Source organism: Aotus nancymaae, unplaced genomic scaffold (genome assembly GCF_030222135.1).
Source record: "Aotus nancymaae isolate 86718 unplaced genomic scaffold, 86718_ANA_hifiasm-v0.15.2.pri h1tg000057l, whole genome shotgun sequence".
Classification (NCBI taxonomy): Eukaryota; Metazoa; Chordata; class Mammalia; order Primates; family Aotidae; genus Aotus; species Aotus nancymaae.
In genome coordinates, this window is record NW_026988471.1 from 45,191,351 (window position 1) to 45,203,164 (window position 11,814).

The window sequence follows — 11,814 nt, forward strand, 5'->3', positions numbered from 1 at the left end:
TAAAATGAAGAGTTGGCTGAAATGATCCCGAAGCTCCCTTCCAGGTCACTCTCCCTGGTCCTCACTGCCCTGGTGCCCTGTTCTATCTGTTCCCCTGCAGATTAGACTGCCCTCCCATGGGATCTCCTGAGCCCGTAGTGCACACCCCTGCCCCACCTCCCTAAGCTCAGCTGTGTTTCTCCTCCCCTAGTGTGCACCAAGGGTCAGGTAGTAAGTGGCCAGTACCGGATGCTCGCAAAGCATGGGGGCTACGTGTGGCTGGAGACCCAGGGGACGGTCATCTACAACCCTCGCAACCTGCAGCCCCAGTGCATCATGTGTGTCAACTATGTCCTGAGGTGAGCCTGTGAGGGCTGGCGGGCCTTGGTGCAGGGTATGTGGGAGTGCCCAAGCTTCCCAGACTGAGGATGACAGGCCTAGGAGATGCCAAGCCTCTCAGCGCCCTGGGCATCACATCAGGGAGCTTTTGCAGGGCTAACCCTTGTGACTGAGAAGGCTTCCTGTGGATGTTTTGGGAACAGTGGGATGCTGGGTTGGGATTTTTTTTTTCCTGCCCTTTCCCCGTCATCTGTCATTTATGGCATGCATCTGACCCAGATGGGGAGGCAGCTAGCACACAGTAGTCATTACTTTCTGAATGGGGAAAAAAGGAAAGAGAATTATTCATGCTTTTGTGGAAAAAAGGTGTCACGCCTTCACTCTACAGTACCTGGAAAGAGAGCTAGAGGAAGTCATTTCTAGTTATTTCTAGAAACAAAAACAAAAGCATTCTGGCCTCATATATACCACCCCACTCAAGTGCAATAATATTTTAATAAAACAGCATCAGAAACAGAGATACATTCAGAGGATACCCCTGTTGTCACTACCCCCATGACTCACACACTTCTATTGTGTGGTTCTTTATAAGATGCCAATGTCTGGGGGTCCTACCAATTTTTTGCCTGAGAGCTTAGCTGTCAGGGTTTTCATGCATCTAGGGGAGTGAAATTTTTCTAGAAAATGTGGAAAGTCTGAATGGCCCTCTTATCCCACTAGTGAGATTGAGAAGAATGATGTGGTGTTCTCCATGGACCAGACGGAATCCCTGTTCAAGCCCCACCTGATAGCCATGAACAGCATCTTTGACAGCAGTGGCAAGGGGGCTGTGTCTGAGAAGAGTAACTTCCTGTTCACCAAGTTAAAGGAGGAGCCCGAGGAGCTGGCCCAGCTGGCCCCCACACCAGGAGACGCCATCATCTCTCTGGATTTTGGTGGGTGCTTCTTAGCTAAGCCAGGCCCCTGGAACCCTGTTGGGGCTGGGAAGAGTTCTGACCATAACAGGCCTCCCTAGCTACAGCTTTGTCTTAACCAGAGCAACCACAGCCCCTTCCCCAAGTCTTGTTAATCACCTGTTAGAGGCCAGGCTCTGCTGGGCATAAAAGAACAGCAGCTGCTCCTGCCCCTGTAAGACCATCCCATGTCCGACCTCACGCAGCACTGCACGAGGAGGGGTTAAGAGAGGACAACCTCCCGAGGAGTCGATTCTCCACCATGGGTGCTGAGAGTCTGAGATGAGAGCGAGGGGAGAGGTGAGGGATGTGCTCCGAGGCAATTTGGACATTGTCACAGATATGGGGCAGATTCCAACCAGGGTCTGGAAGGACAGATGCTTGTTTAGGCAGAGGGCTAAGTTGGAATAATGTTGGGACAGATAATTCCAAAAACACAGAGAACATATTGAGGCCTGGGATTAAGCCCTCAAACCCACGACTTCTTTAAAGTGCCTGCCTGTCCCTAGGGATGTAAGTTACTGAGGACCCCAGAAAGGTTTTTAGCCCTTAGCTGTGCCCATCCTAGAAACACCCTTGAAGCCCCATCCTCCCCAGTTAGCCACCCACTGCCACCCTCTCCTGGCCTTGCTGTGGCTGCCGGAAGAGTAGTCCTCACCCTGGGGACTGCGTCAGACCCTTTTAGATGTGTTCTCCAGCTCTCCAGCGGTTACGTGAGGATTGCTCCTCAGGAAGAGTGGCTCCTAACATATTTAGTCTGTGAAAATTCAATGTTCCAGGAGACTGTTCCCTTTAAAGGGTCTCTACATTGACTCAGAGCCTGAGTCAAAGGCCTATGTGTCCCAGCTAAGCCCCAGGGAGCAGCGGACCTAGCCCCAGGCATGCCTTCCAGACCCTCTTAAGGCCTTCTCTGCTGTGTCTGGGCTTCCTCTGCCTTGGGGTGAGCCCGATGGTTGTGGGTGTTCACCTCCCAGGCCTTTGTCTCCACAGGGAATCAGAACTTTGAGGAGTCCTCAAGCTATGGCAAGGCCATCTTGCCCCCAAGCCAGCCGTGGGCCACAGAGTTGAGGAGCACCCAGAGCGAGGCTGGGAGCCTGCCTGCCTTCACCGTGCCCCAGGCAGCCGCCACGGGCAGCACCACCCCCAGTGCCACCAGCAGCAGCAGCTGCTCCACGGTGAGCAGTCCTCTTATGGCGAGGACACAGAGAGGGCTCCTTATGTATGACTGCTGCCAGATGGCTGAAGGGACATTTGGGACAGGTACTGTCCTCCTTCTCAGGTTATCACAGAGCCTCCTAGAGTGGCTGTGACACTTACCTACTAGGTGTCAGAGCTATTTTTTGCTTTTAGTGTTCATCCCCCAATCCCAATGAAATAAGCTCCTTGAAGGACTTTAAGCCCCCAGCTCAGTCCCTGTGCAGGGCAGTAACATCCCCTATGTGGCATAGAGCTGCAGTTTGCACAGCTCTGCTGGCCATAGCCTGTATCCTGTTTGCTCCTCAAGACAGGACAACCTATGAAGCAAAACTAGCCTCAATTTATGAGGAAGAGACTGGACTTTAGAGAGGTTGATGAATTGACCTAATTCATACAGCTTGTTAATTAGTGGCTTCTCTACAAATAGTTGCGTGGTGGAATGGAATTGAGCCTTTGGGTCCGGGAATGTATTTCCTCTTCCATGCTGGACTTCTCGGGAGACCAATGCCATATCTTTGACTCTGTCCTCCTCCTTCCTGCCCCCTAGCCCCACAGCCCTGAAGACTATTACACCTCTCTGGATAACGACCTGAAGATTGAAGTGATTGAGAAGCTCTTTGCCATGGACACAGAGGCCAAGGACCAATGCAGCACCCAGGTAGGTGGCTGTGGAGATCAGGCTAGGGTGTGTGCCTGCCGTCTGGTAGGCAACAAAGGCTAACATCCCTTCTTGTAGCCTCATCCCTTTGTTGCAAAGAGCAGTGGGGATGCTTGGCCAAGGCCCAGATCCCCTAACCAGGTAGGGGTGCTCGGTAATGGAGCCTGAGGTCACTCGCTCCTACCACTGTCAAATCCAGCTCCTCCACTGGTAACTCATAGCATATGTATTTTCTACTTAGATAACTTTTTTAGCACACATGAAAACCAAAACAATACCACTGCACCTTTCTTTAAAAAGGCCCTACATTCAACAAGCATTGCTAAATGTAAAAATATGTATAAACATAGGGGACAATTAATCCTTTTACAAACACATTCATCTTGTGATTAAAAAAAAATCACTGTATATGCAGTGCATTTAAAAATAACATGTTTGATGATTTTTCATTTACATAAAACTTTTCAGGAACATATTTGTTACATAAGGCCAATGTTCTTATAAAAACTATGTAAACAAGGATAAGGTAGAGGGAGGGGTACATGCTTTACAAAACCCAAGGCAAAATCATTAATCCCCCATTTATCTTAGTCTGGGTTCAACCAGATTTCTGCCTTGCTACTCAGTTTGTATCTTTATCCTACTTGGCACAAATCCCAGCTACTCTGCAAAATGTTCCCTATTTCAGCTTTTCTGTCACCCTCTCCCCTCCTCAGAACTACTGTAGTATTTATCATGTAGTACTTAATCATGACTATCTGCTTCTGCTCCTTAAGCTTGTCTTAGCATTGCAGTCATTAGTCAGCTGACACCCAGTGAGGGTGGTCAGTCTCTGAAGGCAGAAACTGTTTTCCGCATCTGCTTGTGAGTGTTCCCTGCGGCATCCATCGTGATACTGCCAACCTAAGGGATGATCTCTGAGTATATGTTGATTGGAACCAAACTCCCTCTATCCCTGGGGTCTGGCTGTTACTCTGCAAGAATCCACAGATGGACCCGGGCACTCACTGCTTGCTTAGGCCTGTGCCAATTTAGGGAGAAGAGGGCAAGCTTTCCTTGGCTCCCCAGAAGCCACAGTGTGCAGCACAGGACTAAGCATTGTAGGACAAGGGCAACCTCCACAGGCTGGAGTAGGCAGGGCTGGCTCTTTGGAAGAGAGGCTGCCTCAAGAGAGAAGGTGGGCTCTGGACAGGCGAGACGGAGAGAGGAGAACATTTCAGTTTGGGTTGGGGAGGTGGCATCGATGTGCAGGGCGAAGAGGGGATAAACGTGGGGAAAGGCTGGTACATGATAGAGGGTGGTGTACACGCCATAGCTAAGTCTGAGGTTTTCCTGATAGGCCATAGGGAGCCAGTGGCGGTGTTTGAGCGGCACTGTGAAACTGTGCTTGAGATGATGGCTCTGCAGGAGCCGAGATGGAATAGTGTTCATGAGGTTGCATCAACTGCCTTGCCTCTTTGCCTGTGCTGTCTCCCCTCAGACGGATTTCAATGAGCTGGACTTGGAGACACTGGCACCCTACATCCCTATGGATGGGGAAGACTTCCAGCTAAGCCCCATCTGCCCGGAGGAGCGGCTCTTGCCAGAGAACCCACAGTCTACCCCCCAGCACTGCTTCAGCGCCATGACAAACATCTTCCAGCCACTGGCCCCTGTAGCCTCGCACAGTCCCTTCCTCCTGGACAAGTTTCAGCAGCAGCTGGAGAGCAAGAAGACAGAGCCTGAGCACCGGCCTATGTCCTCCATCTTCTTTGATGCAGGAAGCAAAGCATCCCTGCCCCCATGCTGTGGCCAGGCCAGCACCCCTCTCTCTTCCATGGGGGGCAGATCCAACACCCAGTGGCCCCCAGATCCACCATTACATTTTGGGCCCATGAAGTGGGCTGTCGGGGATCAGCGCACAGAGTTCTTGGGAGCAGCGACGTTGGGGCCCCCTGTCTCCCCACCCCATGTCTCCACATTCAAGACAAGGTAAGTGGCAGACACTTGGCTGCACCAGCAAGGCTGTGCTAGGTAGGGTGGAGCAGAGAGGCACCCACCAGTGAGACAGCTGGACCCCCAGGGAGGCCCCTGCCCCTCTCCACAGCCATCCATCTGATACCCCATTTAGCCCTTCTCTGAGCTCAGACTTTGGGGAATCACCTCAAGCCATGTGAGGCCTAGAGCAGGACGGGTTTTTATTAGGGCTGGAGGGGATCAAGGGGAGACTGAGGACAGGAAAAGGAGAGAAGTGGCTTGTTGAGAGCCCTGTACCTCAGTGTTGCCCCTAGGACCACGACCAGGGTGCCCTTCTTATCTGGGTTCATCATCTCACAGAAAATTTGAGTGACAATTTTCTCAATTCTGTCCTGAAACCCTGGTTGAAGAAAGCAAAAAGATGCCCATGCCTCCCCCTTGCCTTTCGACTGCCCTCAGGTCCCCAGCACTGCAGCCTCTCTGAGCTGTGCCCAGGCTCCAGAAGTGCCTTCCCTTTCCCACCTTCCCGTCTCTCCAGCGTGCTCATTTCACCAGCTGAGAGCTCAGTGGGCTAAGCCACAGTTGTTGGTACATGACCTGCAACTCCCAGGGGCCACTGCTACTTGCCCTTTATAGAGCAGCCTAACTAGTGGGAACAAAAGGCAGGGGAGAGACGGGGCAAAAGAAACCCTCCTAAGGACTGACATTGCCCAGCCAGGCAGCCACCCCCCAGACCAGGAGGCTTGAGCCCTTCAGCATCCCTCAGCTGAAGAAGGAGGCGGCGCTAGAGCTCGAGCTTGGCCTGCAGGTACACAGCCCGCCTCTGAGACTCTGCCTTTCGGGTCTTTGAGTCAGCGCAGGCATAAGCACTGAGCCTGGAAGGGCCCTAGGATGAGAAGGCACTGGGTGGCATGAGACTCCAGACTCCCTCACAGCCTGCTCTCTTGGGCTTGGCAGGTCTGCAAAGGGTTTCGGGGCTCGAGGCCCAGACATGCTGAGCCCTGCCATGGTAGCCCTCTCCAACAAGCTGAAGCTGAAGCGACAGCTGGAGTATGAAGAGCAAGCCTTTCAGGACCTGAGCGGGGTAAGCTATCCCGACTGGCCACAGGGGTTTCTCCATAGCCCTTAGGGAACCCCAGGGCTGCTGAGAGGGGTGGGGATGTGGCCCTTCCAAGCCCGTAAGTGCCAGTCTTCTTCCAGGCAGAGCTCTTCTATGCCCACCCAACCCACCGAGTCTAGGGACCTGGTTCTCTAATTCTCTCCCCTCTCTATCTGCCCTTTTTACTCCCAGGGGGACCCACCCGGTGGCAGCACTTCACATTTGATGTGGAAACGGATGAAGAACCTCAGGGGCGGGAGCTGCCCTTTGATGCCAGACAAGGCACTGAGTGCAAATGTCCCCAATGGTGAGCAGTGGCCACAGGCCTGGGCTTCCCCGGGGGGTTCTGGTGGAAGGACCGGGGCTTGGGAGCCCCTCCTTCTACTCACTCACCACCAGCCATACCTGCCTCTCTGAGCCTTGTTAGGATGGGGCCGTGTCCTCTGTCCCCCTCCAGTCCCACACACCCAACTTTCCCATTTCTGCTTTGGCTTACATGACTCCATCAGAGGGTCCCGAAGGCTGGCTGTAGTTCTGGTGACTCTGAGCAGTTTATAAAGGAAAGCGGATGCTGGGGGCTTTCTGGCCTCTCCCCTCTCTCAGGCCAGCACTACCGTCACTCTCTTGACTTTGGTCTTTCAGGTAAGTTCATCCAAAACCCCATGAGGGGCCTGGGCCAGCCCCTGAGACACCTGCCGCCGCCACAGCCCCCATCTGCCATCACCCCTGGGGAGAACAGCAAGAGCAGGTTCCCCCCACAGTGCTACGCCACTCAGTACCAGGACTACAGCCTGTCGTCAGCTCACAAGGTGTCAGGTGGGTATGCCCAGGAACTGATGCCGGGGGAAGCCCACCTCTGCTTTTTTCCAGCATCTGTACAGTGCCAGGCACAGGGCTCAGGCCCCCCTTGCATTTAGGGAACGTCCTCACAAGTTCCTTGTGACATCAGTGACCAGGACCCCCAGGGGTTGGGTCTGAGACACAGTTAAGAAACTCAAAACAAACACCTAATGCAAACTCAGGCTAGAAGACTGAAGGAAAGAATCCAGACCACCACCTGCTCCCTGAACTGACCACAGAGGGCTGAACACTGGGTGGGCCACCCCTAGAACACTGTACCGGTGTTGACTGGCAAGAGCACTTTCAGATGAAAGAGTGGGTCGCCAGAGTGGTGAGGGCCTGTTGAAGAAGAGATGGTTCAGAGTGAAAGTTGGGAAGGAGTTTGGCCAGAGGCAGAGGATCTCCGCTGTATGCAAGGATGAGCTTGCTGCATGGAGGAGGAAGCGCTCCTTCTGAGGAGTATCACAGTAGGGAGTTGGAAGGCCATCTGTCCCCGGGGCTTTAGAGGGAACCCTCCCATGATCAGGTGACATCCAGGGCTCTTTCCACCCTGAGAATCCCAGAGCCTCATCCTTTCCTCAGTTCTTCATGTGGATGTGTTTTTTAAAGCCCCTTAGACACACTGGGGTGTCATTCTGATTTCAGGCAGGTGCTGAGCACATGCCAAAAATGGCTGCAGGGAGAGCAGCCTGGAAAGCTCTGGTAGGCCCACCCCACTGGACTTGATTCAACTGCAGGCACCTACACCTGCCTTCAACCCTGGGCCACCTTTGATAGTATCTTGTGAAACATAGATGTCTTCATGAGGTTTCTGTTTGACATGAAAATAATTGGTAGTTTATGGAAAAACATACCAGGCCCCTGTCCTAAGAGGCAATTTCCTCAGCAATATAGTTTGGGGAAAGTTATAGTTCTGTGCTTCAGAGTCCAGGCTATAGAACCCTCAGACAGCCCTGGCTTAAATTCTAGCCCTGCTGTTGAGTTCAGTGACTGGTATACATTTGTGTGCAGTAAGAGGTAGCCAGTGTTACTCTTCCTGTTATGAAACCCACAAGTTACCTTGAATATTGAAATCAAGGGAAAATCATATTCTTTTCAAAAGAGCTGAATCATACTAAACTCGTTCCTGACCATGAATAAGAGGGGAAGTTGGCAAGGGATGGTGAGCAGGTATCCACTGATACTGTCCACAGGAGCACAGTCAAGTGGGGGAAGCAGGCATGGACCCCAGCAAGGATCTGGGCTAGGAGGTGCAGGAGGGAATGGCCACTAGGATGAAGCTCTCTGCAGAGAGGGCCAGGAAAGGAACGTGGACACATCACATTGGAGGGCAGAATGCAGAGCTTCCAGGCTCTCTGCTGCCACCCAAGCCTTCTCTCCCTGAGACGACGCCTGTGTGAATGCTGGGAGTGTCCCCTCTGCCACTCCTGGGTCTACCTCCTGAGCAGAATAGCCCAGAGGCAAGAAGAAAGGACTGCTAAGGGTGTGACCAGAAACTGGATTTTCAGACCCTTGAATCTTGAGGAAGGATGTGTTTGCGTGTGTATGTGTTCTGCATGTTGTGTATGTTAGCATAGGGGCCAGGTGGTTCAGAATTCCCTCTCAGCTGTCCATGGGCATGGGGTCGGCAACCCCGGGCTCTTCCTGAGGCCTCAGTGAGGGTTCCTTCCACCCACCTCTGCTGCAGCCTGCACCTCATGCTTTCCTCTCTGTTGGGTCTCAGCGCCCCACCTGAAGCAATGGGTCTGGAGGCAGACACGTTCCCCCAGAGCAGGCCATGGGAGAGAGACCATTGAAGAAGCAGAGTGAAATTAGGGCTCCCCAACTGGTATCCCCCAGTCACAAAGGAGTAAACGCTTTTCCAAATGTTCGATTTAGGCCTTTTAAATTATGGTACCCACCCTTCTTTCAGGCATGGCAAGCCGTCTGCTCGGGCCCTCATTTGAGTCCTACCTGCTGCCCGAACTGACCAGATATGACTGTGAGGTGAACGTGCCCGTGCTGGGAAGCTCCACGCTCCTGCAAGGAGGGGACCTCCTCAGAGCCCTGGACCAGGCCACCTGAGCCAGGCCCTCTACCTGGGCAGCATCTCTGCCGCCGCCGTCCCACCAGCTTCGCTCTCTCCATCTGTTTTTGCAACTAGGTATTTCTAACGCCAGCACACTATTTACAGATGAACTTACCTGGCAAACTTGCCCAGGTCACCAAGCAGTGGCCTTTTTCTGAGATGCTCACTTTATTATCCATATTTTTAAAGTACATAATTGTTTTACCTGTTCTGAAATGTTCTTAAATTTTGTAAGATTTTTTTTCTCTCTACCTTCAATTACTTCTAATTTATATTATCTATAGGTTTCTCTCCCTCGCTGTCCTCCTCACACACAGCTGTCCATACTAACAAGTTTGGTGCATGTCTGTTCTCCTGTAGGGAGAGCTTTGGCTTCATTTTACTAAAAAGATTCCTCATTATTGTTGTTGCCAAAGAGAAACAAAAATGATTTTGCTTTCCAAGCTTGGTTTGTGGCTTCTCCCTCGCAGAGCCCTTCTCCTTTCTTTTTTAAAACTAATCACCATATTGTAAATTTCAGGGTTTTTTTTTTGGTTTAAGCTGACTCTGCTCTAATTTTAGAAAAAAGACATGTGAAGGGTGAACTCCAACGTATGTGGTTATCTGTGAAAGTTGCAGTGTGGCTTTTCCTAAACTGGTGTTCCCCCCGCCCCCCGCATTCAGTGGATTTTTTATTATTATTCAGAAACATAACTGAGGTTTTTATAAGAAAAAATTTATATCTGGGTTAAGTGTTTATCATATATATGGGTACTTTGTAATATCTAAAAACTTAGAAACGGAAATGGAATCCTGCTCACAAAATCACTTTAAGATCTTTTTGAAGCTGTTAATTTTATTTCTCTTGGTGTTGTGGACACTGCAGACTTATCCAGTGCTCCCACGGCCTGTATGGACACTGTGGAAGGCCTCTTTCCATCTGTGATATGCCATAGGTGTGACAATCCGAGCAGTGGAGTCACTCAGTGGGAGCACTGCGTGCTATCTCCTCACGTTCTCTATGTACTATGTATGTATGTATGTATTATTATTGCTGCCAAGAGGGTCTGACGGCACGTTGTGGGGCCGCGGGGTGAGGAAGTGCTCTAACTCTTCTTAAGGTTTTGTTGCTAGCCCTTCAAGTGCACTGAGGTATGTGACTCGGATGGTCTTTCACACGGCACAGTTGGACATTTCCAGAACTACCGTGAGATGGTTTAGATGGGAATTCATGCAAGCGAGGGGTCAGACATGGGGTAGTGACCCAGTCCACGTCCTCCAAGCTCATGACCTTGGAGCCCCGTGGAGCTGAACTGAGGAGGAGGCTGCACAGAGGGAGATCAGCTGGTCCTCACCAGCCCTGCAGCCCCCATCACCCAGCAGCCAGATGGCCCCGCAAGGCCTCCAGGGATGGCCCCTGGCCACAGGCCCTGGCTGTCTCCGGGTAGGGTAGTGACATGTATAGGTAGGAAGCACTGAAAATAGTATTCCCGGAGCACTTTACAACTCACTGGGTAAGAGGGACGACACCTCTGATTTTTCAATACCAACTACATGGAACTTTTCTGTAATGGGTACAATGAAGAAGTTTCTAAACACACACACAAAGCACATTGGGCCAACTATGTGGTAAGCCTAGATGGACTTATTGCCAAAAAACAAAAAGTAGCTTTCAAAATAAAGTTAAGTTATATGAGCAATTCCTTAGTTGTGGTATTGCCTAAATCATATTTTAGCTGCAGAGCGTTACCCCACACAGGGTGGCAGAACTTGAAGGGTTACTGACATGTAAATGCTGGTATTTAATTTCCTGTGTGTGTTGCCCGGCATTAAGGGCATTTTACCCTTGCAGTTTTACTAAAACACTCTGAAAAAGATTCCAAGCTTCATATTAACCTTACCTGTCAACGTAACGATTTCATGAACATTATTATATTGTCGAATTCCTACTGACAACATTATAATTGTATGGGAGCTTAACTTTATAAGGAAATGTATTTTGACACTGGTATCTTATTAAAGTATTCTGATCCTACCACTGCTGGTGGCTCTTATTTCTTGTGGATTTATCATGGGCTATGCCAATGTAAAGTGAAGTATGTATTAAGTAGTTTATAGAAACTGAACATTAGCACAGACCTTTATGAGACTACTGAAGTGAGCTGATGGTAAGAAGACTGGTGAAGGAAAGACTGTTACTTTTTCAAATCATGACCTGCTTGTGAGGCAGCTGTCTCCATGGAGAGATGATGGGGGCAAGGGGAGAGACGGTGCAGCAGCCTCTGCTTTCACTGTCCATCCTAGAACCAGCCATTCCAGCAGCATGTACTTTTTGCCTAACCATTTGGTCCACATGGTGTGGTCTCACATGATAGTGAGCTTGTTAGCTCACTGGATCCTAGGTCTAAGCAATGCCGTGAGCACCCATTCTGCAGCTGAAACTGAGGATCTTATTAGACAACTTAAGCAAGGCACAGCTTGTTGATGGGAGAAATGAAACCTAAAACCCTTCCTGGCCAGTGCTTCTCTCCTCTGTCCCCTTAGACTGCTGGCCAGGAGGCTGATTCTATGACAGGACTCTCTTCTCATTTCTAAATAGAAAATTCATGTCTTTATTACTTTAGCCTTTAGACCTCCTTCTGGTTCTTTTGCTTACTCTTCTCTTCCCAAACTTGGGGCCTGGACCTTCAGATTGGAGTTTCTGGGCTCCACCAGGTTCCCACCCACCTTTGCCTGTCATCTTGGA

The 11,814-nt window shown here is 50.8% G+C and overlaps 1 protein-coding gene across 2 annotated transcripts in view; it reads left to right on the forward strand.

The window, feature by feature from the left end:
- The window catches only part of EPAS1 (endothelial PAS domain protein 1), an 87,478-nt gene extending 76,375 nt beyond the window's left edge, over window positions 1-11,103 (forward strand). For both annotated transcript variants that reach the window (XM_012450578.2, XM_012450577.3), the window contains exons 8-16: window positions 191-338; window positions 1,039-1,253; window positions 2,262-2,446; window positions 3,016-3,126; window positions 4,607-5,097; window positions 6,040-6,166; window positions 6,374-6,488; window positions 6,824-6,997; window positions 8,934-11,103. In XM_012450578.2, coding sequence (XP_012306001.2) covers window positions 191-338; window positions 1,039-1,253; window positions 2,262-2,446; window positions 3,016-3,126; window positions 4,607-5,097; window positions 6,040-6,166; window positions 6,374-6,488; window positions 6,824-6,997; window positions 8,934-9,085 — 1,718 coding nt within the window. In that variant the 3' untranslated portion in view covers window positions 9,086-11,103. The remainder of the gene's footprint in view (window positions 1-190; window positions 339-1,038; window positions 1,254-2,261; window positions 2,447-3,015; window positions 3,127-4,606; window positions 5,098-6,039; window positions 6,167-6,373; window positions 6,489-6,823; window positions 6,998-8,933) is intronic.
- Window positions 11,104-11,814: the final 711 nt, after the last annotated feature.